The 26540-nt window shown below is 39.8% G+C and overlaps 1 protein-coding gene across 1 annotated transcript; it reads left to right on the plus strand.

The window, feature by feature from the left end:
- Positions 1-3213: 3213 nt before the first annotated feature.
- On the plus strand, positions 3214-26540 carry LOC133537452 (uncharacterized). The gene is made up of 4 exons (XM_061878466.1): positions 3214-3534; positions 23501-23587; positions 24858-25009; positions 25090-26540. The coding sequence occupies exons 1-4, from the start codon at positions 3214-3216 to the stop codon at positions 25181-25183; spliced, it is 654 nt and encodes a 217-aa protein (XP_061734450.1). The 3' UTR covers positions 25184-26540.

The following is a 26540-nucleotide window of genomic DNA, read 5'->3' on the forward strand; positions in this document are numbered from 1 at the left end:
CTTATTCCCTTTCGGGGTCGCGGGGGGCGCTGGCGCCTATCTCAGCTACAATCGGGCGGAAGGCAGGGTACACCCTGGACAAGTCGCCACCTCATCGCAGCAGATACAGCTTCAATAGCTGTATTCCCATGGTCAAGCCACTCCTGAACTTTAGACAACGGAAGTTCCCTCAGTCAGAGATTGATGTCGGTTTTTGATACAGTGCCATCTGAGAGATCGAAGGTCACGGTCATTCAATGTTGGTTTCCGGCCATGCCGCTTACATGGAGTGATTTCTCAAGATTCTCTTAACCTTTGATGATATTATGGACTGTAGATGTTGAAATCCCTAAAATTCTTGCAATTGCACTTTGAGAAATGTGTTCTTAAACTGTTTGACTATTTACTCACGCAGTTGTGGACAAAGGGGTGTACCTCGCCCCATCCTTTATTGTGAAAGACTGAGCATTTTTTGGGAAGCTGTTTTTATACCCAATCATGGCACCCACCTGTTCCCAATTAGCCTGCACACCTGTGGGATGTTGCAAATAAGTGTTTGATGAGCATTCCTCAACTTTATCAGTATTTATTGCCACCTTTCCCAACTTCTTTGTCACGTCTTGCCGGCATCAAGTTCTAAAGTTAATGATTATTTGCCAAAAAAATATTTTTATTATCAGTTTGAACATCATATATGTTTCTTTGTAGCATATTCAACTTAATATGGGTTGAAAAGGATTTGCAAATCATTGCGTTCCGTTTATATTTACATCCAACACAATTTACCAACTCATATGGAAACATATATATATATATATATATGTATACATACATACATATACACATTTATAAACACACAGATGCCTATATCCATACATGCACACACATATACATACACACATTTACATTTCTACATCCATCCATCCACACACAAATACACATACGTGTGTGTATATATATTTATATATATATATATATATATATATATATATACACACAGGCCGGTGGGACAGCGAACAGCACCATCCAGGGACAACCTTCGACAAGCTCGCCCCAGACAACGGCATGAAGGACGGCGCGACAGGGTGCAAGGGCAGCCCAGGCTTACACCTGACAAGCCAACCGACACAACAATAAACGAATATGAAGCCGGCAAGTTCGTCAGCCCCAACAACCACCATGTACATGCGCTGCCACAAGTCACAGCATCGGCCACCCCACTGCACCGGACCCAGCAGCCACGGGCGCCTCGGTGGCTGTGGATCCATAGGAGGGATCTGTGGTACGCTACTTGGACACAAACTGGGTTGCACGGGCGAGGGTGTCTGATGATTAAAGACCCAAAACACCCTATGACTCTGGGTTTATCACTGATGGCATACCCAAGCAACACCGTAAGGTGTATTTGAGTTCACATTATTGTATTATTAAGATTATTAGTATTATTACATTATTAGCATTAATAACATTATTACCATTACTAACATTATAACAATATTAACATCCATCCATCCATTTCCTACCTCTTATTCCCTTTAGGGTCGCGGGGGACGCTGGTGCGTATCTCAGCTACAATCGGACGGAAGGCGGCGTACACCCTGGACAAGTGGCCCCTCATGGCAGGGCCAACACAGATAGACAGACAACATTCACACTCACATTCACACACTAGGGCCAATTTAGTGTTGCCAATCAACCTATCTCCAGGTGCATGTCTTTGGAAGTGGGAGGAAGCCGGAGTACCCGGAGGGAACCCACGCATTCACAGGGAGAACGTGCAAACTCCACACAGAAAGATCCTGAGCCTGGCATTGAACCCAGGACAACTCAGGAACTTCGTATTGTGAGGCAGAGGTACTAACCCCTCGGCCACCGTGAAGCCAACAATATTAACATTAATAATGCTAACAATATTAACATTATTAAGATTATTAGTATTATTACATAATAAACATTACTAACAGTATTAGATTATTAACGTTATTACATTGTTAACATTATTTACATTGTTACATTAACATTATCACATTATTAACATTGTATTATTACATTATTACCATTAGATTAAATTTATTGACATTACTACATTATTAACAATATTACATTATTAATGTTTTTACATAGATAAATGTATAACATTACTAACATTATTAACAATATTACATTATTAATGTTTTTACATTGATAAATGTATAACATTACTAACATTATTACATTATTAACATTATTACATTAATACATTCATTAACATTACCACACTATTAACATTATTATATTATTACATTAAAAAATGTATCAACATTACTAAATTATTAACATTAACATTATTAAATTAATAAACGTATTAACATGATTACGTTATTAACATTACTACATTATTAACATTATTACAGTACTAGCATTATTACATTATTAACATTATCATTTTTACATTATCAACGGTATGACATTAATAAATGTATTAACATTACTACATTATTAACATTATTACATTTATTAACATTATTACCATAAAACGTTATAGAACGTATAAAACGTTAATAGCATAAAAAGTATAATGGACACACACAAAAAAGGTTTTGCAGTTTGAGACAAGTTTGGGGGACCTTGACGGGGCGGGAGTGGTTATGAATAATAACATGTTAATGACATACAAATGATAATAACTGGACATCAAATGTGCAGCACAGGTTTAGGACGACGTCACTCAGGTGTGACACAGCAGCCAGGCCACTGATTGATTGACAGGAGGGGACAAAGGAGAGGAGACATCCCATCATGCACTGTGATTAATCACATGACGTCATGCTGGGGCACCTTATTATGGGATGGCACCATCAACAATTAAAACCAAGTCCTTGTTGTCGGTGCGTTTGGCAGCCAGGGGGGGGGGGGGGGCGTGTCACAGCCTGGCAGGGGTCTGGCTTTGATGTCTGACTGGTTGCCAGGCAACATGCTGGGCAGTCCACTCCACTCCCAATTAGACGCAGCCTCCGGGTCACCGTAGTCGGACAAATGCCAGCGTCCGGCGGCGGGGCAGAAGGATTACGCAGCGTCTGTGCACCCGCCCCGGTCCGAAACAAGCTGCTGGCCGTGACCTTTGACCCCACTGCAGAGGCGATATTTACAACGATTTGACCACCAGGGGGCTACTGATGCTAGCAGTTAGCGTCTGGATGCATACGGTCACGTGACTCCCATGGAAAGACTGCTGGAACTGGATTGGGTCCAACAATGAAGTGCTCGCGGACTTTGTGGACTACAGGTGGTCTTTCCTGGTGGTCCAAGTCAGGTCGGGAGGACAGATGCCAAATCCCGCCCGGCCCGCCTCTTGCTCCGCCTCCCCGCTGGGATCCTAATGACAGGGGGACGGACGGCGGGATTTGTCGGACAACAGCGGCGGCTGCGTGGCTGCTGGCGATGAGCTCGCCGCCGGACGCCTTTGAGGGACCGGCAGCCGCTCGTGCCCTCGCCACACGCCTCCTGCTAACTCCTGCGTTTGCTCGTCCAACATGGACGGGACAAAATGGACGCCGGCGGACCGCCGCCCATCAGGTGAGCACACACACACACGCACACGCAAACACATACGGGTCGCAAGCGTCAAAAGAAGTGAAAGATTTAATCATGAAAGATGTCTGTCAGGAATAATGCAGAGAACTGTTTTATTTTCTGTTCTATGGTTATCATCACACTTCAGCAAAAAGCCAGTAAAAAACTTTTGTGGCGTCAGTAAAAACTCACTGTAATATTTATGTATTCTTGAGTGTGTGTGTGTGTGTGTGTGTGTGTGTGTTAAGCTGCCTGGTAAATGTTGAGTGTGTGTTGTTCCCTGTGGTGACAAACTAAAGACAGCAATTTGGAACATCTGACTCCTGCACAGGAGGTCTTTCGCTCACAGGCACGCACGCGCACACGCACACGCACACGCACACGCACACGCACACGCACACGCACACGCACACGCACACGCACACACACACACACACACACACACACACACACACACACACACACACACACACACACACACACACACACACACACACACACACACACACACACAGAGAGAGGCAGACACACACACGCATTAAGGGGTAAAGCTAAGCTAAACTGAGTTAAGTTAAGCCTCTTCTCACAAGCACAATGGCGACATGCTGACAGCTCGGGGCCAATTAGAGAAAGGACTACACAAGTACACACCTCTAGCTGCGCTCAGTGCAGCTGCTTTTCACTCGTATACATCAAGATGACCATATAATATTGTTACATCACTGACATATTATATTTGTCAAAAAAATTTACTTTGGCGAAGGAGGAGAGGAAAAAAACACCTCTACCAAACAAAGCCAGACATGTATAGGTATTTATGACTACTACTGTACATGTCACGATTGTCTATAAATACTGCATATGTGGTAGTAGTTATGATCGTTTACAACAAGGGTGTCCAAACGTCTTGACTTGGAGGCCACATTAGGCTAAATAAATTGGGCCGAGGGGCCAAAAGCAGACTGCATCTTAACTAACAAAATATGTATACATGCCGTCGTGGTCAAAAGTTTAAATACACTTGTAAAGAACATAATGCCACAATACCCAGCAACATGTTTGACGGAGAAAAGGTGAGGCCTTTAATCCCAGGAACACCATTCCTACCATCAAGCATGGTAGTGGAAGTATTATGCTCTGGGCCTGTTTTGTTGCCAATGGAACTGGTGTTTTACAGAGAGTAAATGGGACAATGAAAAAGGAGGATTATCTCCAAATTTTTCAGGACAACCTAAAATCATCAGCCCGGCGGTTGGGTCTTGGGCGCAGTTGGGTGTTCCAACAGGACAATGACCCCAAAAACACGTCAAAAGTGGTAAAGGAATGCCTTAATCAGGCTTGAATTAAGGTTTTAGAATGGCCTTCCCAAAGTCCTAACTTAAACGTGTGGAAAATGCTGAAGAAACAAGTCCATGTCAGAAAACCAACAAATTTAGCTGCACTGCATCAATTTTGTCATGAGGAGTGGTCAAAAATTCAACCAGAAGCTTGTGGATGGCTACTAAAAGCGCCTTATTGCAGTGACACTTGCCAAGGGACATGTAACCAAATACAAACCCCATTTCCATATGAGTTGAGAAATTGTGTTAGATGTAAATATAAACGAAATACAATGATTTGCAAATCATTTTCAATCCATATTCAGTTGAATATGTTACAAAGACAACATATTTGATGTTCAAACTGATAAACATTTGTTCTTTTGCAAATAATCTTTAACTTTAGAATTTGATGCCAGCAAAACGTGACAAAGAAGTTGGGATAGGTGGCAATAAATACTAATAAAGTTGAGGAATGCTCATCGAACACTTATATGGAACATCCCACAGGTGTGCAGGCTAATTGGGAACAGTTGGGTGCCATGATTGGGTATAAAAGCAGCTTCCATGAAATGCTAAGTAATTCACAAACAAGGATGGGGTGAGGGTCACCACTTTATGAGCAAATTGTCGAACAGTTTTAGAACAACATTTCTCAACGAGCTATTGCAAGGAATTTAGAGATTTCACGATCTACGGTCCGTAAAATCATCAAAAGGTTCAGACAATCTGGAGAAATCACTGCACTTAAGCGATTATATTACAGACTTTTGATCCTTCAGGCGGTACTGCATTGAAAACAGACATCAGTGTGTAAAGGATATCACCATATGGGCTCAGGAAGACTTCATAATAACTACAGTATGTCGTTACATCTGTAAGTGCAAGTTAAAACTCTACTATGCAAAGCCAAACCCATTTGTCAACAATATCCTGAAACGCCGCCGGCTTGGCTGGGCCCGAGCTCACCTAAGATGGACTGATGCAAAGTTGAAAGGTGTTCTGTGGTCTGACGAGTCCACATTTCAAATTATATTTGGAAACAGAGAACGTCGTGTCCTCCAGAACAAAGAGGAAAATAACCATTCAGATTGTTATAGGCGCAAAGTTCAAAAGCCAGCATCTGTGATGGTATGGGGGTGTGTTAGGGTCCAAGGCATGGGTAACTTACACATATGTGAAGGCACCATTAATGCTGAAAGGTCCATATAGGTTTTTGAGCAACATATGTTGCCATCCAAGCAACGTTATCATGGACGCCCCTGTTTATTTCAGCAAGACAAGTGTTACAATAGCGTGGCTTCGTAAAAAAAAGAGTGCGGGTACTTTCCTGGCCCGCCTGCAGTCCAGACCTGTCTGCCATGGAAAATGTGTGGCGCATTATGAAGCGTAAAATACGACAGCGGAGACCACGGACTGTTGAAAGACAGAAGCGCTACATAAAACAAGAATGGGAAAGAATTCCACTTTCAAAGCTTCAACAATTAGTTTCCTCAGTTCCCAAACGTTAATTGAATGTTGTTAAAAGAAAAGGTGATGTAACACAGTGGTGAACACGTCCTTTCCCAACTACTTTGGCACGTGTTGCAGCCAAGAAATTCTAAGTTAATTATTATATGCAAAAAAAAATAAAGTTTATGAGTTTGAACATCAAATATCTTGTCTTTCTTGTGCATTCAATTGAATATGGGTTGAAAAGGATTTGCAAATCATTGTATTCCGTTTATATTTACATCTAACACAATTTCCAAACTCATATGGAAACGGGGTTTGTGTTACCATTGCTGTATGTATACTTTTGACCCAGCAGATTTGGTCACATTTTCAGTAGACCCATAATAAATTCATGAAAGAAACAAACATCATGAATGTTTTTTGTGACCAACAAGTATGTGCTCCAATCACTTTATCACAAAAAAAATAAGAGTTGTACAAATTATTGGAAACTCAATATAACTCATCAGTATGTATATACGCATGTTTGTACAGTGAATGTGCGTGTGGATATATGAACTTTGAGTATTTAGGTATGTACTGTATTTGTGTATTTGTGTGGGAACGTACTGTAGGTACCTACAGTGTATGTATGTATGTATGTTAAAGTTAAAGTACCAATGATTGTCACACACACACTAGGTGTGGTGAAATTTGTTCTCTGCATTTGACCCATCCCCTTGATCACCCCCTGGGAAGTGAGGGGAGCAGTGGGCAGCAGCTGTGCTGCGCCCGGGAATCATTTATGGTGATTTAACCCCCAATTCCAACCCTTGATGCTGAGTGCCAAGCAGGGAAACAATGGGTCCCATTTTTATAGTCTTTGGTGTGACTCGGCGGGGGTTTGAACTCACAACCTACCGATCTAAGGGCGGACACTCTAACCACTAGGCCACTGAGTAGGTATTTATGTATGTATGTATGAATAATGGTGTATATGTGAGTATATGTGTATTTGTATGTAAAATATATTTGACTCCCAGTGTGTGTGGGAGCCAGAGTACGGCCCAAGCCACCCAGAGAGCCCAACCCACAAACAGCAGGTGTGGCGCCCAGGAAACAAGGGACCACCGGCCCCACGCAGCCAGGCCGGCCTACCGTGCCACCCGGAAGAGCCAGCAGAAGGCCGCAGACAGACGCGCCAGGCAGAGGACAAGGCGCGGGAGAAGTAGGGGACAGCCAGCCCTCAAGCCAGCGAGAGACCACAACCCAGGGGGGCCCAGAGACTCACCGCAACCGGACAGGAAAACCGCCTCCGCACCACCAGCAATCGGGCCCCCACGATAGAGATGCAACAACCAGCAACTGCCCTGTCGAATCACCCTCCTGAAAAAGGGGAAAAATAAAAATAAAAAATAATAATCATAAAATATATTAAAAAATAACATTTCTCAATGAGCTGTTGAAAGGAATTTAGGGATTTCACCACCTACGGTCCGTAATATCATCAAAAGGTTCAGAGAATCTGGAGAAATCACTGCACGTAAGCGGCAAGCCCGTTACTTTGGATCCATCAGGCGATACTGCATTAAAAAGTGACATCAGTGTGCAAATGATATCACCACATGGGCTCAGGAACACTTCAGAAAACCACTGTCAGTAACTACAGTTTGTCGCTAAATCTGTAAATGCAAGTTAAAACTCTACTATGCAAAGCAAAAGCCATTTATCAACAACACCCAGAAACGCCGCACAGGCTTTGCTGGCTCCCACACACATTGTTATCATCGAAGATGGACTGATGCAAAGTGGAAAAGTGTTCTGTGGTCTGACGAGTCCACATTTCAAATTGCTTTTGGAAACCGTGGACGTCGTGTCCTACGGACCACAGAGGAAAAGAACCATCCGGATTGTTACAGGCGCAAAGTTCAAAAGCCAGCATCTGTGATGGAATGGGGGTGTATTAGTGCCCACCACATGGGTAACTTACACAACTGTGAAGCCACTATTAATGCTGAAAGGTCCATACAGGTTTTGGAGCAACATATGTTGCCATCCAAGCAACATTATCATGGACGCCCCTGCTTATTTCAGCAGGACAATGCTAAGCAACGTGTTACAACAGCGTGGCTTCATAGTAAAAGAGTGCAGGTACTAGACTGGCCTGCCTTTTGTCCAGACCTGTCTCCCATTGAAAATGTGTGGGGCAATATTAAGCCTAAAATACCACAAAGGAGACCCCGGACTGTTGAACAACTTAAGCTGTACACTGAGCAAGAATGGGAAAGAATTCCACCTGAAAAGCTTCAAAAATTGGTCTCCTTAGTTCCCAATTGTTTACTGAGTGTTGTTAAAAGGAAAGGCCATGTAACACAGTGGTAAAAATGCCCCTGTGCCAACTTTTTTGCAACGTGTTGCTGCCACTAAATTCTAAGTTAATGATTATTTGCAAAAAAAAAATTGTTTCCCAGTTGGAACATTAAACATCTTGTCTTTGCAGTCTATTCGATTGAATATAAGTTGAAAAGGATTGTTTTTATTTCCGACTTACACAACGTGCCGACTTCACTGATTTTGGGTTTTGTATGATAGATGATAAGTATACTGGATGTTTATAGTTCTATGATGGTTCATAAGTACTGCATGCAAGTAGTTCCATGATCTGCTGGTATGTAATACCACTGTAGTACTTTCTGGTGTCCGGTGTTGCTCCGCCCCCATTCCTGTGTACAAGTTGCGTAACAGTCAACAATGTGATGTGTCAGCATTATTCAACTTTAATGACACCTTCACTAAACAGCAACAGGTGTCAGGTGTCAGTCGACCGGGTGCCTTCCTGCCGGGCCCCTGATTGGCTGCCTGCCCGCCTCAAGTGCTCAGGAGAGAGCGGCGAGCGTCTTGAGCGTGTGCCGCCGCTCGTGCATTGTTATCATCTTTTTGTTGTTATTGTGTGGAACACAACGTTCCAGGGATCGGATACTTCCTGTGTGTGTTTGCGTGTGTATTGTGTGACACTAGTGTGAAGGAATGTAGTGTGTTGTATTTCTACGATATCATTTTAAACCACCAAAGTCTTTTCAAAAAATAAAGCGCTTAATACCTTAATGACACACTTATTACTTTCACTAATGACGTGTGTGTGTGTGTGTGTGTGTGTTTGCATCTCACCTTTGCTTTCCCGCCAGTTGAGCGTCGCTATATTCCATCCTGCAACAAGAAAAGTAGATTTTAGTAGAGTATATACTGTAACTATTTGCAGTTCTGTTGTAGAGTACTAATTTGACATCCTGCATCATCTTGTGGCGGCCGTCTGTTGCACCAAACACTTTGTGCAGAGATACACAAAGACCACTATAGGTCAACTTAGTCAAACAAATTTATCGCCAACCAAAATAATAATAAAAAAAACCCTGTTTCCATATTAGTTGGGAAATTGTGTTACACATAAATATAAACGGAATACAATGATTTGCGTATCATTTTCAACCCATTGGGTGCTGGTTGGCGCCTTGCATGGCAGCTCCCTCCATCAGTGTGTGAATGTGTGTGTGAATGGGTAAATGTGGAAGTAGTGTCAAAGCGCTTTGAGTACCTTGAAGGTAGAAAAGCGCTATACAAGTACAACCCATTTATCATTTATATTCAGTTGAATATGCTACAAAGACAACATATTTGATGTTCAAACTGATAAACTTTTTTTTTGCAAATAATCATTAACTTTAGAATTTGATGCCAGCAACACGTGACAAAGAAGTTGGGAAAGGAGGCAATATATACTGATAAAGTTGAGGAATGCTCATCAAACACTTATTTGGAACATCCAACAGGTGTGCAGGCTAATTGGGAACAGGTGGGTGCCATGATTGGGTATAAAAACAGCTTCCCAAAAAATGCTCAGTCTTGCACAAGAAAAGATGGGACGAGGTACACCCCTTTGTCCACAACTGCGTGAGCAAACAGTCAAACAGTTTAACAACAACGTTTCTCAAAGTGCAATTGCAAGAAATTTAGAGATTTCAACATCTACGGTCCATAATATCATCAAAAGGTTCAGAGAATATGGAGAAATCCCTCCACGTAAGCGGCATGGCCGGAAACCAACATTGAATGACCGTGACCTTCGATCTCTCAGACGTCACTGTATCAAAAACCGACATCAATCTCTAAAGGATATCACCACATAAGCTCAGGAACACTTCAGAAAACCACTGTCACTAAATACAGTTGGTCGCTACATCTGTAAGTGCAAGTTAAAGCTCTACTATGCAAAGCGAAAGCCATTTATCAACAACAGTCAGAAAGGCCGCCGGCCTCTCTGGGCCCGAAATCATCTAAGATGCACTGATGCAAAGTGGAAAAGTGTTCTGTGGTCTGACGAGTCCACATTTCAAATAGTTTTTGGAAATATTCGACATCGTGTCATCCGGACTAAAGGGGAAGCGAACCATCCAGACTGTTATCGACGCAAAGTTCAAAAACCAGCATCTGTGATGGTATGGGGGTGTATTAGTGCCCAAGGCATGGGTAACTTACACATCTGTGAAGGCACCATTAATGCTGAAAAGTACGTCCAGGTTTTGGAACAACATATGCTTCCATCTAAGCGCCGTCTTTTTCATGGACGCCCCTGCTTATTTCAGCAAGACAATGCCAAGCCACATTCGGCATGTGTTACAACAGCGTGGCTTTGTAAATAAAAAAGAGTGCAGGTACTTTCCTGGCCCGCCTGCAGTCCAGATCTGTCTCCAATCGAAAATGTGTGGTGCATTATGAGGCGTAAAATACGACAGTGGAGACCCCGGATTGTTGAACGACTGAAGCTCTACATAAAACAAGAATGGGGCGAGGTACACCCCTATAAAAATAGTGCTTAAAGTTGAAATCAGCTCATTCTTGCCAGACACACAATATTTTTCACCCTACGTATGACCAATAAACCCATATGTACGATAAACAATACATTCTGGACTGCACTTGATGTTGTGTGTTGTCTGACAAGCCTTTTTTACAACCAGATGGGGTCACTGTTCTATCAATGGAATATTTTTTCAACTGTGCTGTTTATTTATATACTTTATTTACAGGTAAAACTACATTTTACATTATTATTATTATATACACACTAACATTAATCGGATATGTACGATATTTCTTCGCAAAATACAATAATATTAGAGATGGTTCAGATTAGAGCAGAGGTGTCGAAGTGGTTTTCACTGAGGGCCACATTGCAGTTATGTTTGGCCCCAGAGGGACGTTTTCAACACGGAATAATATTATCACACAATTTTTTCATGCATTTTATTAGTATTTTTTTAAAACTAAAATATATAAAAAAATATGGTAAGTTACAATGATTTCCCCTCAAAAGTTTGTGTATGTTACTGTAAATGGAAAAACAGTATTGCTGTTTTTATGGTAAAAATAAAAAAACCAGCTAATTTGCTGGAATTTTCCTGTAAAACGTACATTTGTTTTGTTTTTTTACTGTAAATAAACAAAACTGCAATTTTACAGTAAAATTTTGGCACCTGGGCGACCAGTTTTTTTGTTTGTTTTTTTTTTTTACCGCAAATCAACAACCTTAGATTTTTCAGTGTATTACTGTAAATGCCCAAACGGCACCACAGTTTATTACAGTAAAAAAATACTTTTTTTTTCCATTTAGAGAAAATTGCTGTAAAAACCACTGTAAATTTCACAATTTTACCATGAAATCGATTGCTGTTTTTACATTGCACAATTTGATGGATAACTTGCTTTGAAATCACTATTATTAGTATGTATTCCTATTTAAAAAATGGTTGGAATGTTTGATAATATATTTTTGCATAATTAGACAGTATTTAAGTTAACATAATTTGCGATTACATAGAGTACGTATATATATTTTTTCTCCCAAAATAGAAAGAAGGAATACATTAGTGAAAAAAGTTACAGTACTTTATTGATACATATTTCCAGGCTTGCCAGGGCCAAATAAACTGAAGTGGCGGACCACATCTGGCCCACGGGCCTTGAGTTTGACACCTGTGTATTAGCAGGTGCGTTCAAGTGCAACTTTAGAGCTCAGACGGCACACGGCGCTCTCGTTTGTTTGTTATGACCTCAAGAAAACATCTTGTTGTACCAACATGAAGAACGCAATGGTTCAAAAGGAGGCAAGAAGAAGGCCAAGTCGGAGAAAACCTTAAAGCTAAGCAGAAACTCTGAACATCAGCCAATTGGCAGCTCAAGCACTCCACTGCCTCCCTGCGGCCGAAGAAGGAACAGCAGAGGCCCAAACCTGAACCTGATGGGAATTTCCAACTTCTTTAGGAGATGCGGTTGTTTTGGCTCAGATACTTCAAAAAAAACAAAAAAAAAAACACTTTTTCAACAGCTGTGTTTTTCTTCGTTTTTTTTTTTAATTAACTATTTGTCAATATAGTTGAATTTATAAAACAACAATATAATTATATCAAAAATAGGGCTGTCAAAATTAATTGAAGTGAGTTATCACAATAATGGTTTGCATTAATCATGTATACACTGAGATTAATCATGCAATTTATTTTGACCGTATAAGGTCTTTAACCTGAACCGCTATATGGTCAGCAATCACATAAATACATACGTCAATAAAAAAAAAGTGATTGCGGGGACTGCGACTGGTGTGCTCGCTGGTACATTTCACTCCAAGATACATCCTAAAAGAACTTCAGATAAATCTGTCACCAGGTGTAATGCAAATAAATGCATTCAAGTAAAACATTTAAAAAATGTTCCAAATTGCTTTTGTATACAAATATTGGGGTCTTTTCTAAAGTTATGTGTATTATGCAGGGGAGCAATAGCCTGTGATTAATAATGATTAATCCAAATTAGATTAATCTGATTAAAAATGTAATCATTCGACCGCCCTAATCAGAAATGTATTTGTATGTTGAATGGGAAACTGAATGCAGAAAAAAAGTAATCCTTAAAACTAATTCCCTCTAATGTGGTCATACCAGCCTTCTATTCCGCTCATAAAACCCATAAAAAGCGCCAACAATACTATATTAATATTTTATCTGAGTCTGTATATTAGTTTGCTTGTTGATGATTTTTGTATGGTTTTGTAATTTGCAGTTATATTTATATGGTATTTATCATTCTGTGACTGTAAATTGTTTACTTGTTTTCTTATTGATGCTTTTATATATATTTTTATGTATTGTGTAGTTATAATTATATGCTTTTACTTGTAATTGTACTGAGTTTGTGGACCCCAGGAAGACTATTGGGTTGTTGTGGCAAACAGCTAATGACGATCCTTAATAAAAATAAAAATAAAATAAAATACTCCATTTAAATTTCATGACTTGAATGTCAACAAGTATTAGTAATATTGTTATTATAAGCGCTAACACAGACAAACTTTTTATAGTGATCACTAGCTTGTGTGCCAATGTTGACATCATCCGATGGTGAGGTGCTTACTCGCCTCGGTGCCTCTCACCTGGATAGTAAAAGGATGAGGATGTATTCCGACAAGTTGGTACACTTTGACAGCCAATTTAGACCTGGAATTGGCGAGAACGACACAAAACGACGCTTGGTTCCACCTCCCTTTTCTTTGTGAGGATTATGAGTCATTCTTCATTTAAACGGGAATATATGAACATTCTAGCAGCCTGCATCCTAATGACAGCAGACCTTGTACAATACAGTTGTGATCAAAATTATTCAACCCCCACACAATTTTGGTGTTTTAGCAAGCTGGACATTTATTCCGTATTTTGTTTATAGTCATATCAAATAAAGATGCATTAAATAGACAAATGCAACTTGAATTACAACATTATATTTTGTAACATACCAAACAGTGTCATTTCTCTTAATATCTCATTGACAAAATTATTCAACCCCTTGAAGATCATAACTCTTAAGAACAGAATTTGAATAAGGTATTTTCAATCAGGTGTTGAAAACACCTGTAGATGTGATTAGAACCATAACGAGCAACAATTAAACTGATTGAAAAAGACTGTGACGCTCAGCTTCTTGTAGATGGTCAATGGCGTATTTGCAACATGGTGAAGTCCAGGGAGTGGTCAAAGAAGTCAAGAGAGGAGGTAATTTCTCTTCATAAGAAAGGATATGGATATGAGAAAATAGCAAAGACATTACACATTCCAAGAGACACAGTTGGGAGCATAATTCGCAAGTTTAAAGCTAAAGGCACAGTGGAAACACTACATGGGCGTGGTAGAAAGAGGATGCTGTCCGGTATTTGAAGCGTACAGTGGTGAAAAACCCCCGGGTAACAGCTGAGGAACTACAACAGGACATTGCAGAGGGGGGAACACAGGTTTCGTCCCAGACAATAAGACGCGCACTACGAGATGAAAGCCTCCACGCCAGAACTCCCAGGCGCACGCCACTTCTGACAACCAGGCACAAGAAAATAGACTCCAGTATGCCAAAAATCATCTGGACAAACCCCAAAGGTTTTGGGAAACTGTTCTATGGAGTGATGAGACAAAACTGGAACTCTTTGGGCCTATGAATCAACGTTATGTCTGGAGGAGAAAAAATGAAGCTTACAAAGAGAAGAACACCTTTCCTACTGTTAAGCATGGTGGGGGGTCAATCATGCTCTGGGGTTGTTTCTCTGCCTCAGGTACCGGGAATCTCCAGCGCGTTCAAGGCATTATTTATTCTATTTCCTACCAGTATATATTAGCTGCAAATGTCGTGAAGTCAGTGACGAAGCTGAGGCGTTGGACCTTCCAACAGGACAACGATCCCAAGCATCCCTCCAAATCAACATCAGAGTGGTTGCAGAAGAAGGGCTGGAGGACTCTGGAGTGGCCTTCACAGTCGCCAGACCTAAATCCTATAGAAAACCTGTGGTGGGACTTCAAGAAGGCAGTTGCAGCACGCAAGCCCAAGAATATGAATGAACTGGAGGCCTTTGCCCAAGAGGAATGGGCTAAAATACCAGTAGATCGTTGCAAGAAGCTTGTGTCCGGTTATGTATCACGTTTGAAGGATGTAATTACTGCCAAAGGGTGTTCTACTAAGTACTAAAGATGCATGTAACTAAGGGGTTGAATCATTTTGTCAATGAGATATTAAGAGAAATGACACTGTTTGGTATGTTACAAAATATAATGTTGTAATTCAAGTTGCATTCGTCTTTTAAATGCATCTTTATTTGATATGACTATACACAAAATACGGAATAAATGTCCAACTTGCTAAAACACCAAAATTGTGTGGGGGTTGAATAATTTTGATCACAACTGTAAGTGACGTTTTATTGTTTGTTGGGTCACATGAAGTCTGCAGTTAGTAATATATTCAGTGTTGTTGAAAAAAAGCAAACATTGTGATGCGTTTTTGAAAATAATGTTCCGCATACATTTAAAATTATCAAAAGACGTAAATATTAAAATGTTATTATAAATGTGCCCATTACTACATTACATATATACTTAACGTGATGTATGTAAAACCCTAATGGAGGTGTTTGGATGTTTTTAAAATAGAGCGGCCTCCAAAGGCTCCATTGTAAGCAGACTTTTGATCGCATTTATTTATTATTTAGAATACATTAAAGAAAGAAAAACATTTGTGTTCTTGTCTTGAATAAGGATTGCGAATGACGATGCAAGCCCCCTTGGTGTCCTGGGTTGTAGATTACCTGACTGACAGACCACAGTACGTGCGACTGCAGGACTGTGTGTCTAACAGGCTGGTCAGCAACACCGAGGCCCCGCAGGGCACAGTCCTCTCCCCCTTCCTCTTCACCATCTACACCACCGATTTCCACTATAAATCAGAGTCCTGCCACCTTCAGAAGTTTTCTGATGACTTTGTCACATGGTGTGTAAAGAACCACCTACAACTCAATGTGACGTAGACCAAGGAGCTGGTTGTGGACCTGGGAAGGAGGAGGAGTACTTTGGCGACCCCCGTTTCCATCAAGGGGGTGGATGTGGACATGATTATAAGTACCTCGGTGTATACACCGACAACAAGCTGAATGGGTCTAAACACGCTGAGGCCCTATACAAGAAGGGCCTCTACTTCCTCAGGAGGCTAGGATCCTTCAACGTTTGTACAAAGATAGTGAAGATGTTCTACGAGTCGGTGGTGGCGGGTTGCTTCTTGTACGCCGTGGCTTGCTGGGGCTGCGGGCTGAGAGCGAGGGACACAAACAGACTGGACAAGCTGGTAAAGAAGGCCAGTAACGAGGTGGGAGTGGAGCCAGACTCTCTGGCAGTGGTGTCAGAGAGAAGAAGTCTAGCAAAACTCCTAGCCATTATGGACAACACCTCCCACCCACTACACTCGGACCTTGCGGAGAGAATGAGCACGTTCAGTGGAAGGCTCAGACTCCCAAAATGCAACACGGAACGACACAGGAGGTCCTTCATACCAACAGCCATCAGACTGTATAATGCATATGTTCCTTCTTGACTGCACGTAAATGTATAATATATGTAGAATTTATATATATTATTCATATATTATATACTATATATTTAATATATGTTATATCTTATTTATTTTTATTATTGTCTATTGTGAGCGAACTGTGGTGCTGAATTTCCCCCAGGGATCAATAAAGTACTTTCTATTCTAATCTCTATTCTATTCTGAATAATAGGTAAAATTCCCCCCAAAAATGACATTTCCCTTTAAGCGCAAACATTATGACCAAAGTGGTGAAGCTGTATTTTCATTTGCAGTTTATTTTATTCACAGTTTATCTAAAAAACATATATATTGTTATTATGTATTATTAATTTAGTTTGAACTTATTTATTTTAGCACTGCATATGTCTATGTAAATGTATTTTTCTTTTATTTTGGAGAATATTTCATTTGTATGTATTTTGTAATCAGTCTGACCTAAGCCTTGATAATATAATGTGATAAATGTTATCCTTTAAAACTCTAAGTACTGGAGGTTAGATATAATTATTGAATCCTATTAAAACCAACAGTAGGATTACTAATTCAGTGTTAATGCTTGAGTGGGCCCTAGGGCCCTTTGTATTGGAAAAGTTGGGCCATTAAAAAGTGGGTTGCTCACGTATGTAGTACTACCGCCACCCCACACGGGGAAACAGCGAGGCATATGTATCACAATGAAGCAGCAGTGGGTGAGTAGAAGAAGAAGACTACTCCTTCAAACAAAAAATGACACTATCGACCCTGAAAAAAAATCTGAATACATATTGTTCATAAAGATATTTAGTTTGTTTTGTATTAAAATTGCTGACTTTATGACGTCTTGTGTGGTCGTGATCGTAACTCTGCCGATTGTAGCAATACATTTGACCAGTAAAGGGTGATAACGCCACCGCTTAGGATTAATTGTGATGAGCCAAATGAGTATTGTTTAATTTCTATATACATCTGTAGTTTATTGTGTGATTGTTTTTAAACTAAACCTTCTCATTTATTCATGTAAAACACACAATGGATGTTATACTTTTGTAATGTTTTTTTATGTTTATGTTTTCAATCTTACAACCCTAAAGAAAGAAAGAAGTTAAAGCAACAAAATTAAGAAAGGGAAAAAAAAATCAAAAAAGGAACATCAATCCGCAACAGAACTTCTGGAGCTTCCGTTTATTCATGCTGTTAACTATCTGTACAGCTATACAGGCCGGAATCCAGTAGCGAGGGCATCCATCCATTCATTTTTCTACCGCTTATTCCCTTTGGGATCGCGGGGGGCGCTGGTGCCTATCAGTAGCGAGGGCAGAATAATGAATTTATGAGTGCAGTGTGAAAGCTGATAAGTTCACCGGTACTTTGTAATTAGGTAAACGGAATACAACCTGCGGAGCCACTTTCTGACGAAGCATCTACATTTTCGGCCCCTGGGCATTCTTCATTATGTAATTGAATAGCAATCTGTTGAGTTCTGTCAATAGAACCTGCCAGCACAAAGCTCCTAAGAGTTTGGAGGCATGGACCATGGGTACTTCAAGGTCTAAGTTTCAGGTATTGTGCATTTGCGTGTGCTACATGTTGTATCACAAGGTTTTTATTCTTCCTAGTTATAACTTATTTCTTAACTCTATGTGGGTCATTGTGCTCTTAACTGTAAAAAAATGTCGCAGTGTGTAACAGCGTCAGGGTTGGGTACAAACAGGGTTGGGATGGCAACAGGCGGGACAGGCAGACGCAACAGAATGACGTCAGGGTGACCCGAGAAGGCTGTCACTAATTAACAGCAGAGTTATTCCTGTCATTACACTATTAATAGCCCAGGTGTTTCCTCAATGAGACCATCCTCTGTCCCGAGCGGGGGAGGAACATGGTCCCCGAGGGAACTTTTGACATTGAGGAGAGGACTGTGTATCCCGTAGCAACAGCAATATAGAGAACTAAAACCAAGTACACCAAACTTGTTGGTCGCCAAGCAACAAAACTTCAGAACCATTTTCATTTCAAGTGACACATTTGGTCTTGTTATTTAATATATCAATGTTGAAAACACGAGCAACAATTTGGAGCCGATATTCATTTACAGTCAAAGTTACTTAAACATGACTAGTATACGTCAGTTAACAGCTGGACAAGGCTTTAAGTTGTTTATTTAATAATATTTGTTAGGAAACATGGGACCAGTTGCAACATATTGTTTTATGTGGCGCTAATGTTGCGTTTAGTTGAGCAGCAAACAACGTCGGGTGATTTCACAAACACCTTTATCTTTATCTGCTGTTTATTGTACATGGTAATTGGGATTTGTTATATGTTATACAATAATATAATATAATAATACATCAGTATACAGTATATACTGTGTATATAATATGTAAATTTTTTCATATATGTTATATTGCTACTATGGTACATTTTTTGTCTACTTTATACTAGAGATGTACGATAATGGCTTTTTTTGTCGATATCCGATATTCCGAAATTGTTCAACTCTTAATTACCGATTCCGATATCAACTGATGCAGTCGTGGAATTAACACATTATTATACCTAATTTTGTTGTGATGCCCCGCTGGATGCATTAAATGTAACAATGTTTTTCAAAATAAATCAACTCAAGTTATCTAAAAAAAAATGCCAACATGCCACTGCCATATTTATTATTGAAGTCACAAAGTGCATTACTTTGTTTAACATGCCTCAAAACAGCAGCTTGGAATTTGGGACATGCTCTCTCTGAGAAAGCATGAGGAGGTTGAGGTGGGCGGGGTTGGGGGAGGTTGTAAGGGGTGGCGGGGGATGTATAGTGTAGTGTCCCGGGAGAGTTAGTACTGCAAGGGGGTCTGAGTATTTATTCTGTTGTGTTTATGTTGTGTTACAGTGCGGATGTTCTCCCGAAATGTGTTTGTCATTCTTGTTTGGTGTGGGTTCACAGTGTAGACATATTTGTAACAATGTTAAAGTTGTTTATACGGCCACCCTCAGTGTGACCTGTATGGCTGTTGACCAAGTATGCTCTGCATTCACTTGTATGTGTGAAAATCCGCAGATATTATGGGATTGGGCCGGCACGAAAAGGCAGTGCCTTAAAGATTTATTGGTGCTCTGTACTTCTCCCTACGTCCGTGTACCACTCTGTACAGCGGCATTTTAAAAAGTCATAAATTTTACTTTTTGAAACCGATACCGATAATTTCCGATATTACATTTTAAAGCATTTATCGGCCGATAATATCAGCAGCCCGATATTATCGGACATCTCTACTTTAAACCTTTTGTTTTCGCCCTCTTTTAGTCCCCTCATGTGCATTATCCTTTCCATCCTTTGTATCTGACCTACTGTGTGGAACAATTTCCCTTGTGGATCCTTAAAGTTTGTCTAAGTGTAAGTGTAAGTGTAAGTTGTATTACATGTGTCTAACAGGAGCATCAACATTTGTCTTTCAAATAGGGGAAAGCTCCTGGGAAAATTGTTAAAAATATTTTATAAATACAAACTGATGATTTTAAAATCAATATAACCTGCACAATTTATGGATTTAATACCCTGAAATATTGCTAACATTTGAACAAAAAAAAAAAAAAACAGGTAGATTATAGTTGAGACATTTTTCAAGCTGGCTGGCTGACATTTATTCCTGGATGTTACACAAAGTATGATAATGTGTGAGCTTCTGCCTGCTATTCTTCACTCATATAATAAGTCTCCTATTTGTCAAGATATTGACACCAAGTTTGGATTTAGGGCAGCAATATCGTCTCTGTCGTATTTATGTCCATCTCTGTTGCGTTATTGAATTGTATCACGGAGCATGAAACTCGCCTGCGCTGTGTTGCGGACGGAGGCTTGTCAAGACACTCCATTGCCGCAGAAGCGCAAACAAAGAAAACAGAACCCCCTGGAAAGAAGGACAAAATATGGATTTCCTGGCAAAGAGCGGGGACGTAGTGTAGACCAGTGATTCTCAAACTGGTACACCATAGAATCCCTAATTGTACGTTCAAACGCAGTGTTGTTGTTCAAACTCGGTGTGATATTACTATATTCAATGTACTTGTTTTTAATGAATACTCAGGCCTGCTACGCTACTGTATTTTAACATTGGTCATTATGTTGGTACTTGGAGAGCCGAGTGTTTTTTATGGAGGTGAATAAAGTTTGAGAACATCCCTTTGGTGTCGGCGATCGGCACTGCAAGGAGAGAAAAGGGCGTGGCCATGTGAGCGCCGCGGTTGAAGTGGCTGAGCAGAAGTCTCACAAGAACTCAAATGAATGCCCTGTCAGATAGCAAAACATATTTGGGGGGAATTATTGACAATGACGGTAATTTCTACGAATAACTTTTCTCGTGCAGGGCAACTCCTTACTTATGTCTATTTTAAAATACTCTTATTTGTATATATTGTATCTGCAGATGTAGTGATAATGTCGTTGTTTAAAATAAACAACAAGCCAACATCGATGAAATAAAGGCCGATACAGATATATGTCAAATTATCGTATATGGGCCCAAATAATTGATCTTCATTTGTGTTTGTGGACTGTTGCATACTAGCGAATGTTTGTAATAATTGACCCTCTCACACGGCTGAATAAATCAGCGACATATTGGAAACAGTATGACGCAGTACAAGCACAATTGATGATGTTATTTTAAACAAAAGGGGATCAAGGAAAGATACTGGATGGACGCCACAAGACTAGGACTTCCTATTGCGGTCTTTTTGGGTTCATACAACAAAATATGGTGGGATTTTTTTCTGATTGTTATGAAGTTGTGAGGAGACAAGGGGAAAAGGAACGGTTCGAAGAGGAGCTAATTGACCTGATGATGCAATCGCACACATGACACAGAGTGGAAAAAGGGGGGTCAGGAAGTGATGTCACAGAATTGCAAGGTGATCATTGGACATGAGACGGACAGTTGCTATAAAACCTGACTTGAAGCCCTCACACGGCGACAGACCAACGGATACGTTGAAGGTAACATACGTGTGTGTGTGTGTGTGTGTGTGTGTGTGCGTGTGTGTGCGTGTGTGTTATGTGTCATGCTGTTTCTACTGCACCTATATGTTTTTACACTTTCATATTTTTTCTTGCTCTTTTTCAGACTAAAATCATTTTTATGAGTATAATATAAAATTATAGTGAAAACCGTAATGTAGTACCACTAGTCTTCTACAGTAACATTACAAATGTTGTACAGAGAAAAGGAACAGGAAAGATGATTCATTAAGTGTATAAATCAGTGCCGTGAGTTATTTTAACTTGTACATGGAAACCGCTTGAAATAATTGCATTTCTTTCAATAATTAAACAAAAATAATTGCAACTTTTGCATGATTATGTATTTCCCAGTTATTTCAGTAATACAAGCAATAATAATATTCACGTTTGCTACTTTCACTCTTAATATATAGACACACTTTTTGTGAATAAATAGAAAAACAATTACAAAAATATTAGTGAGTTTTTATTACCAAAATGCATATGGCAACACAAACAAGCTGTCTGAAATAATTACATTTCTCTAACTAACTAAACAAAAATAATTGCAACTTTTGCATGATTTTATGTTTGCAGGTTGTTTAAATAACATTAGCAGTAATGATATTCAAATGTTTGCAACTTCTGCTCTTAATCCATGCACTTTTTTTGTGAATATGTAGAAAAACAATAAAAAAAATATTAAATTAGTTTATATTACCTGGGGATAGGTTGATTGGCAACACTAAATTGGCCCTAGTGTGTGAATGTGAGTGTGAATGTTGTCTGTCTATCTGTGTTGGCCCTGCGATGAGGTGGCGACTTGTCCAGGGTGTACCCCGCCTTCCGCCCGATTGTAGCTGAGATAGGCGCCAGCGCCCCCCGCGACCCCGAAAGGGAATAAGCGGTAGAAAATGGATGGATGGATGGAGTTTATATTACCAAAATTCATATGGAAACACAAACAACCTGCCTTAAGTAATTACATTTCTTTAAGTAACTAAACAAAAATAATAGCAGATTTTGCACGAGTTTTATGCTTGTAAGTTGTTTAAGTAATAATAGCAGTGATAATATTCAAATATTTGCAACTTCTGCTCTTAATCTATGCACACACTTTTTGTGAATTAATAGAAAAACTATTTAAAAAATATTAGTTAGTTTTTGTAACCAAATTAAACAAAAATATGTGCAACTTTTGCGTGATATTATATTTGCAGGTAATAATAGCTGTAATAATATTCACATATTTGCAACTTCTGCTCTCAATCTATGCACATACTTTTTGTGAATAAAAAGAAAAAACACTTAAAAAATATTGGTGAGTTTTTGTAACCAAAATGTATTTGGCAACACAAAAGTTGAGCATGATGTTGAAAATGAAAGTGAAAGAAGACCAGGATATTCTAGTGAATAGAATAATTTAACATGTGAGTGTGTGTGTGAGTGTGTGTGTGCACATGAGCCTGCACTGTGCGTCATCAAGAATGTGTTTGACGTTGGCGGCATGTGTGTGTTTATGTGTTTCTTTACGTGGGGTTGCCAGTGTGCATGTCTCGCGAGGGCAAAGCAGGAGCTCGTTTTTAGACGCTCAAAAGGCGTTTATTTGCAGGGATGGAAAATACTAAAATTAGCCTGATGTTGCTGGACAATACATATCATCAGCACAGCTAAATCGGGTCTGCTGTGTGTGTGTGTTCCTATGGAGGTCTTAGTATGCCGCTAAAATGTGTAGTAGTAACTAACCATGGGTCAAGAGGTGTGTGATGCATTCAGGTGCTGTTTGTTACAGATGTACCTGTGTGACTGTCTGCTCTTTATCTGTCTGCTGGTCATCAATGTCAACCAACACTACGCAGAGGAGAACACACACCAGCAGGTCAGGACACACGCACGCACGCATGCACGGACGGGAGCACGCACGCACGCACACACACACACACACACGCTCTCACACACACACACACACACACACACACACACACACACACACACATACACACATACACACATACACACATACACACATACACACATACACACACACACACACACACACACACACACACACACACACACTATTGGGACAGAAGTGTTCATAAGAGGCCAAACTAGAATCATACTGAGCAAAAGCAAGAACCATAAAGGCGTGCTTAGAGGAGTTTGGTGAAGAACAGAACTGGGCAAATTAAGGCCTGGGGGCCACATGTGGCCCGTTAAGCTTTTCAATCTGGCCCGCCGAACATTCCCAAATATTTTCTTCAGATCTTTAAGATGGGCAGTGTAGCTGCCATTATGATGTGCAGTGATGTTTTCAAATTACCATAAGTCTTGAACTATGCAACATATTTCAATGGTTGGAATCTGCGCTTTTGCATGATATTTTAGTGACTAGTGTTGTCCTGATACCAATATTTTTTGGATACTTTTCGGTACTTTGATGCATTTCTAAATAAACGGTACCAGAAAAAATGGCATTATTGGCTTTATTTTAACAAAAAAATCTTAGGATGTGGCGGACTGGTACTTTTTAGAGGCAACCCTACTAGTTACTATGGTAATCCAAGTCACAGCAGGTCAGACTAGGCACCAAGCAGTGTGGGTGGGGAGCGTTTTCACAGAGTGTTTCCAGAGCGGCCAGCCTGAAATGTGGGTGCCAGGGACGGACAAGAAAGTTGTAAAGCTGAGTGATGTATCACATATATTAGATTGTAGTTGATTTTAGTTTTTTTACCCTTCACGTTCATATTTTGCTGTGTTTGTTGCATTTGGCTTGATTGTAAGATGTCGATTGAGAGGGGATGTGACGTTAATATGTTCTCAATATTCAGGGTTTTATCGTTCTTGGAAAAAAATAAAATTTCATTCTGTTTTTAAGGCGGTCTGTCATAACATTTTTAGCATTCAATCAGACTTTATTGTGAGGTTTTGTATTAGTTTTCCTAAAAATATATGTACCGGCCCCCAGACACTTTTTTGTCTCTAAATTTGGCCCCCCGAATCAAAATAATTGCCCTGGCCTGGTGTAGAAGAACTTGATCAGTGACCTCACAACCAGGTTACTGTTCCCCAAAAAGCAGTTCGAGATGCCATATTTTCCTCACGTTCTCCTTCTCTTTAACACTTTTGTTCTCCCACCTGTGTTCCAGCATGCAGACGGGTCCAGGGCAGGCGCGTCAAAGCTGGGCGTGAAGATGGACAACGAAGTCATGGAGCCAAAGAGGAGGAATTTTCCAGTCAGTGTCTCTCCTTTGGAGCGTCGGTCCGTCGGCGTCGCGGCCAGCAAACAAGCTTCGAGCAGGTAAGATGTTTTACTATGACAACGAAGAGTCCACTATGACATCACCGTCGGTCTTACCTGCGAACTGCTTTTCTTCCAAGCAGTAGACAAGTCATTGAGTTGCCACAGCGACGGCTGCGTCTCCCACCCATGGACAGGATCGGAATGCAACACCTGCCAAACAAGAGAGGATAGGCTACAAGTACAATATAATGTAATGTAATAATATATATACACTAGTGATTTAGGGCTATATAAGTAAACATTGATTGATTGATATATATATGTATATATATATATGTATATATATATATAAATATATATATATATGCTGTATATGTTTATATATATATATATATATATATGTGTGTGTACATATTATACATATATATATTATTATAAAATAATATGATACATATTTAATATAATGGATATATAATTGGATAGTAAGAGTATGTGAAAGTTTGACTCCTACCTTGTTTACTTCCGTGACGACCTTCTTAAAGTTTTGTAATCAATCAGAAACATCAAGCAGCTAAAATGCATCAAACATGGATAAGTGTGGAGAGTGTTTTGCATTTTTCCCCATCGTGCACTCTAATGGATGATCAGTGTAATTTAAAAAAATGTTTTTATGTTTTTGGGATGTTTTTCATAATACCTGCAATATTCAGAGGCAGGTTGTGTTATATATGTGTTGACATTTATGTTATAGTTTTGGACCATGACTAGGGAAGGTTGTTTGGATTGTGTCATATAAGTAAATGCTGAGTTATTACCACAAAGTACTTTCAAGGGTTATTGGTAAGATTTAATCACATTGTCCACAAGATAGCAGCAAACATGTAACCTTCAGAAGCACAAATCCTGATGCTTTGTTGAACACATAATATCTCGCCATAATTAGGACTACTACTACTACAACCTCAGGGTAATCCCCCATTAGGACAAGTGAGGTAGTGTAGCATGCCTTCCCTTCATATGACCATTAATAATCAAGGGTGATTGTCTTCTGTTTATCAGACCCCCCCCCCCCTGAGCCACACCCACCACCTGTCAATCAACCATCCCACTCTTCTATACTTTCAATCTCAAAATGTGGCTGTATGAAACACATAAATATTGAATAAACAGACCCCCCCGTCATTAAGAATAGATATTTGTGGTGGCGGGAGGGCAAGGTGTCACTGTCTAATTTGCATAATTGGCTAAGACGTATTTTACAAAATGCTAAAAAAGACAAGTCTTATGTTGAGTTTCATATTTTTCTTCTTTCATTTCTGCTGTTTTTTAAATTGTATATCATTTCTAGTGTGCCTATAATAACAGGCTTCCTGTTAAGCCATTTTTTTTTTCTAATAAAATGTTTATTTGTGGCAGTCCAGATGTATTCATGGCAGGCCGCCACAAAAATTAAAAAATATGAGGGGAAAATGTTCAATAAAACATCCAACATCTTTAAAATTAATCAATATATTTAAGTTACATCCTTTTCTTGACCAGAACAGATTTTAATAAATATTGTGTGTAAATATTAAAGTTGCGGAGTCAA

The sequence above is a fragment of the Nerophis ophidion genome, linkage group LG18 (genome assembly GCF_033978795.1).
Source record: "Nerophis ophidion isolate RoL-2023_Sa linkage group LG18, RoL_Noph_v1.0, whole genome shotgun sequence".
NCBI classification, from domain to species: domain Eukaryota; kingdom Metazoa; phylum Chordata; class Actinopteri; order Syngnathiformes; family Syngnathidae; genus Nerophis; species Nerophis ophidion.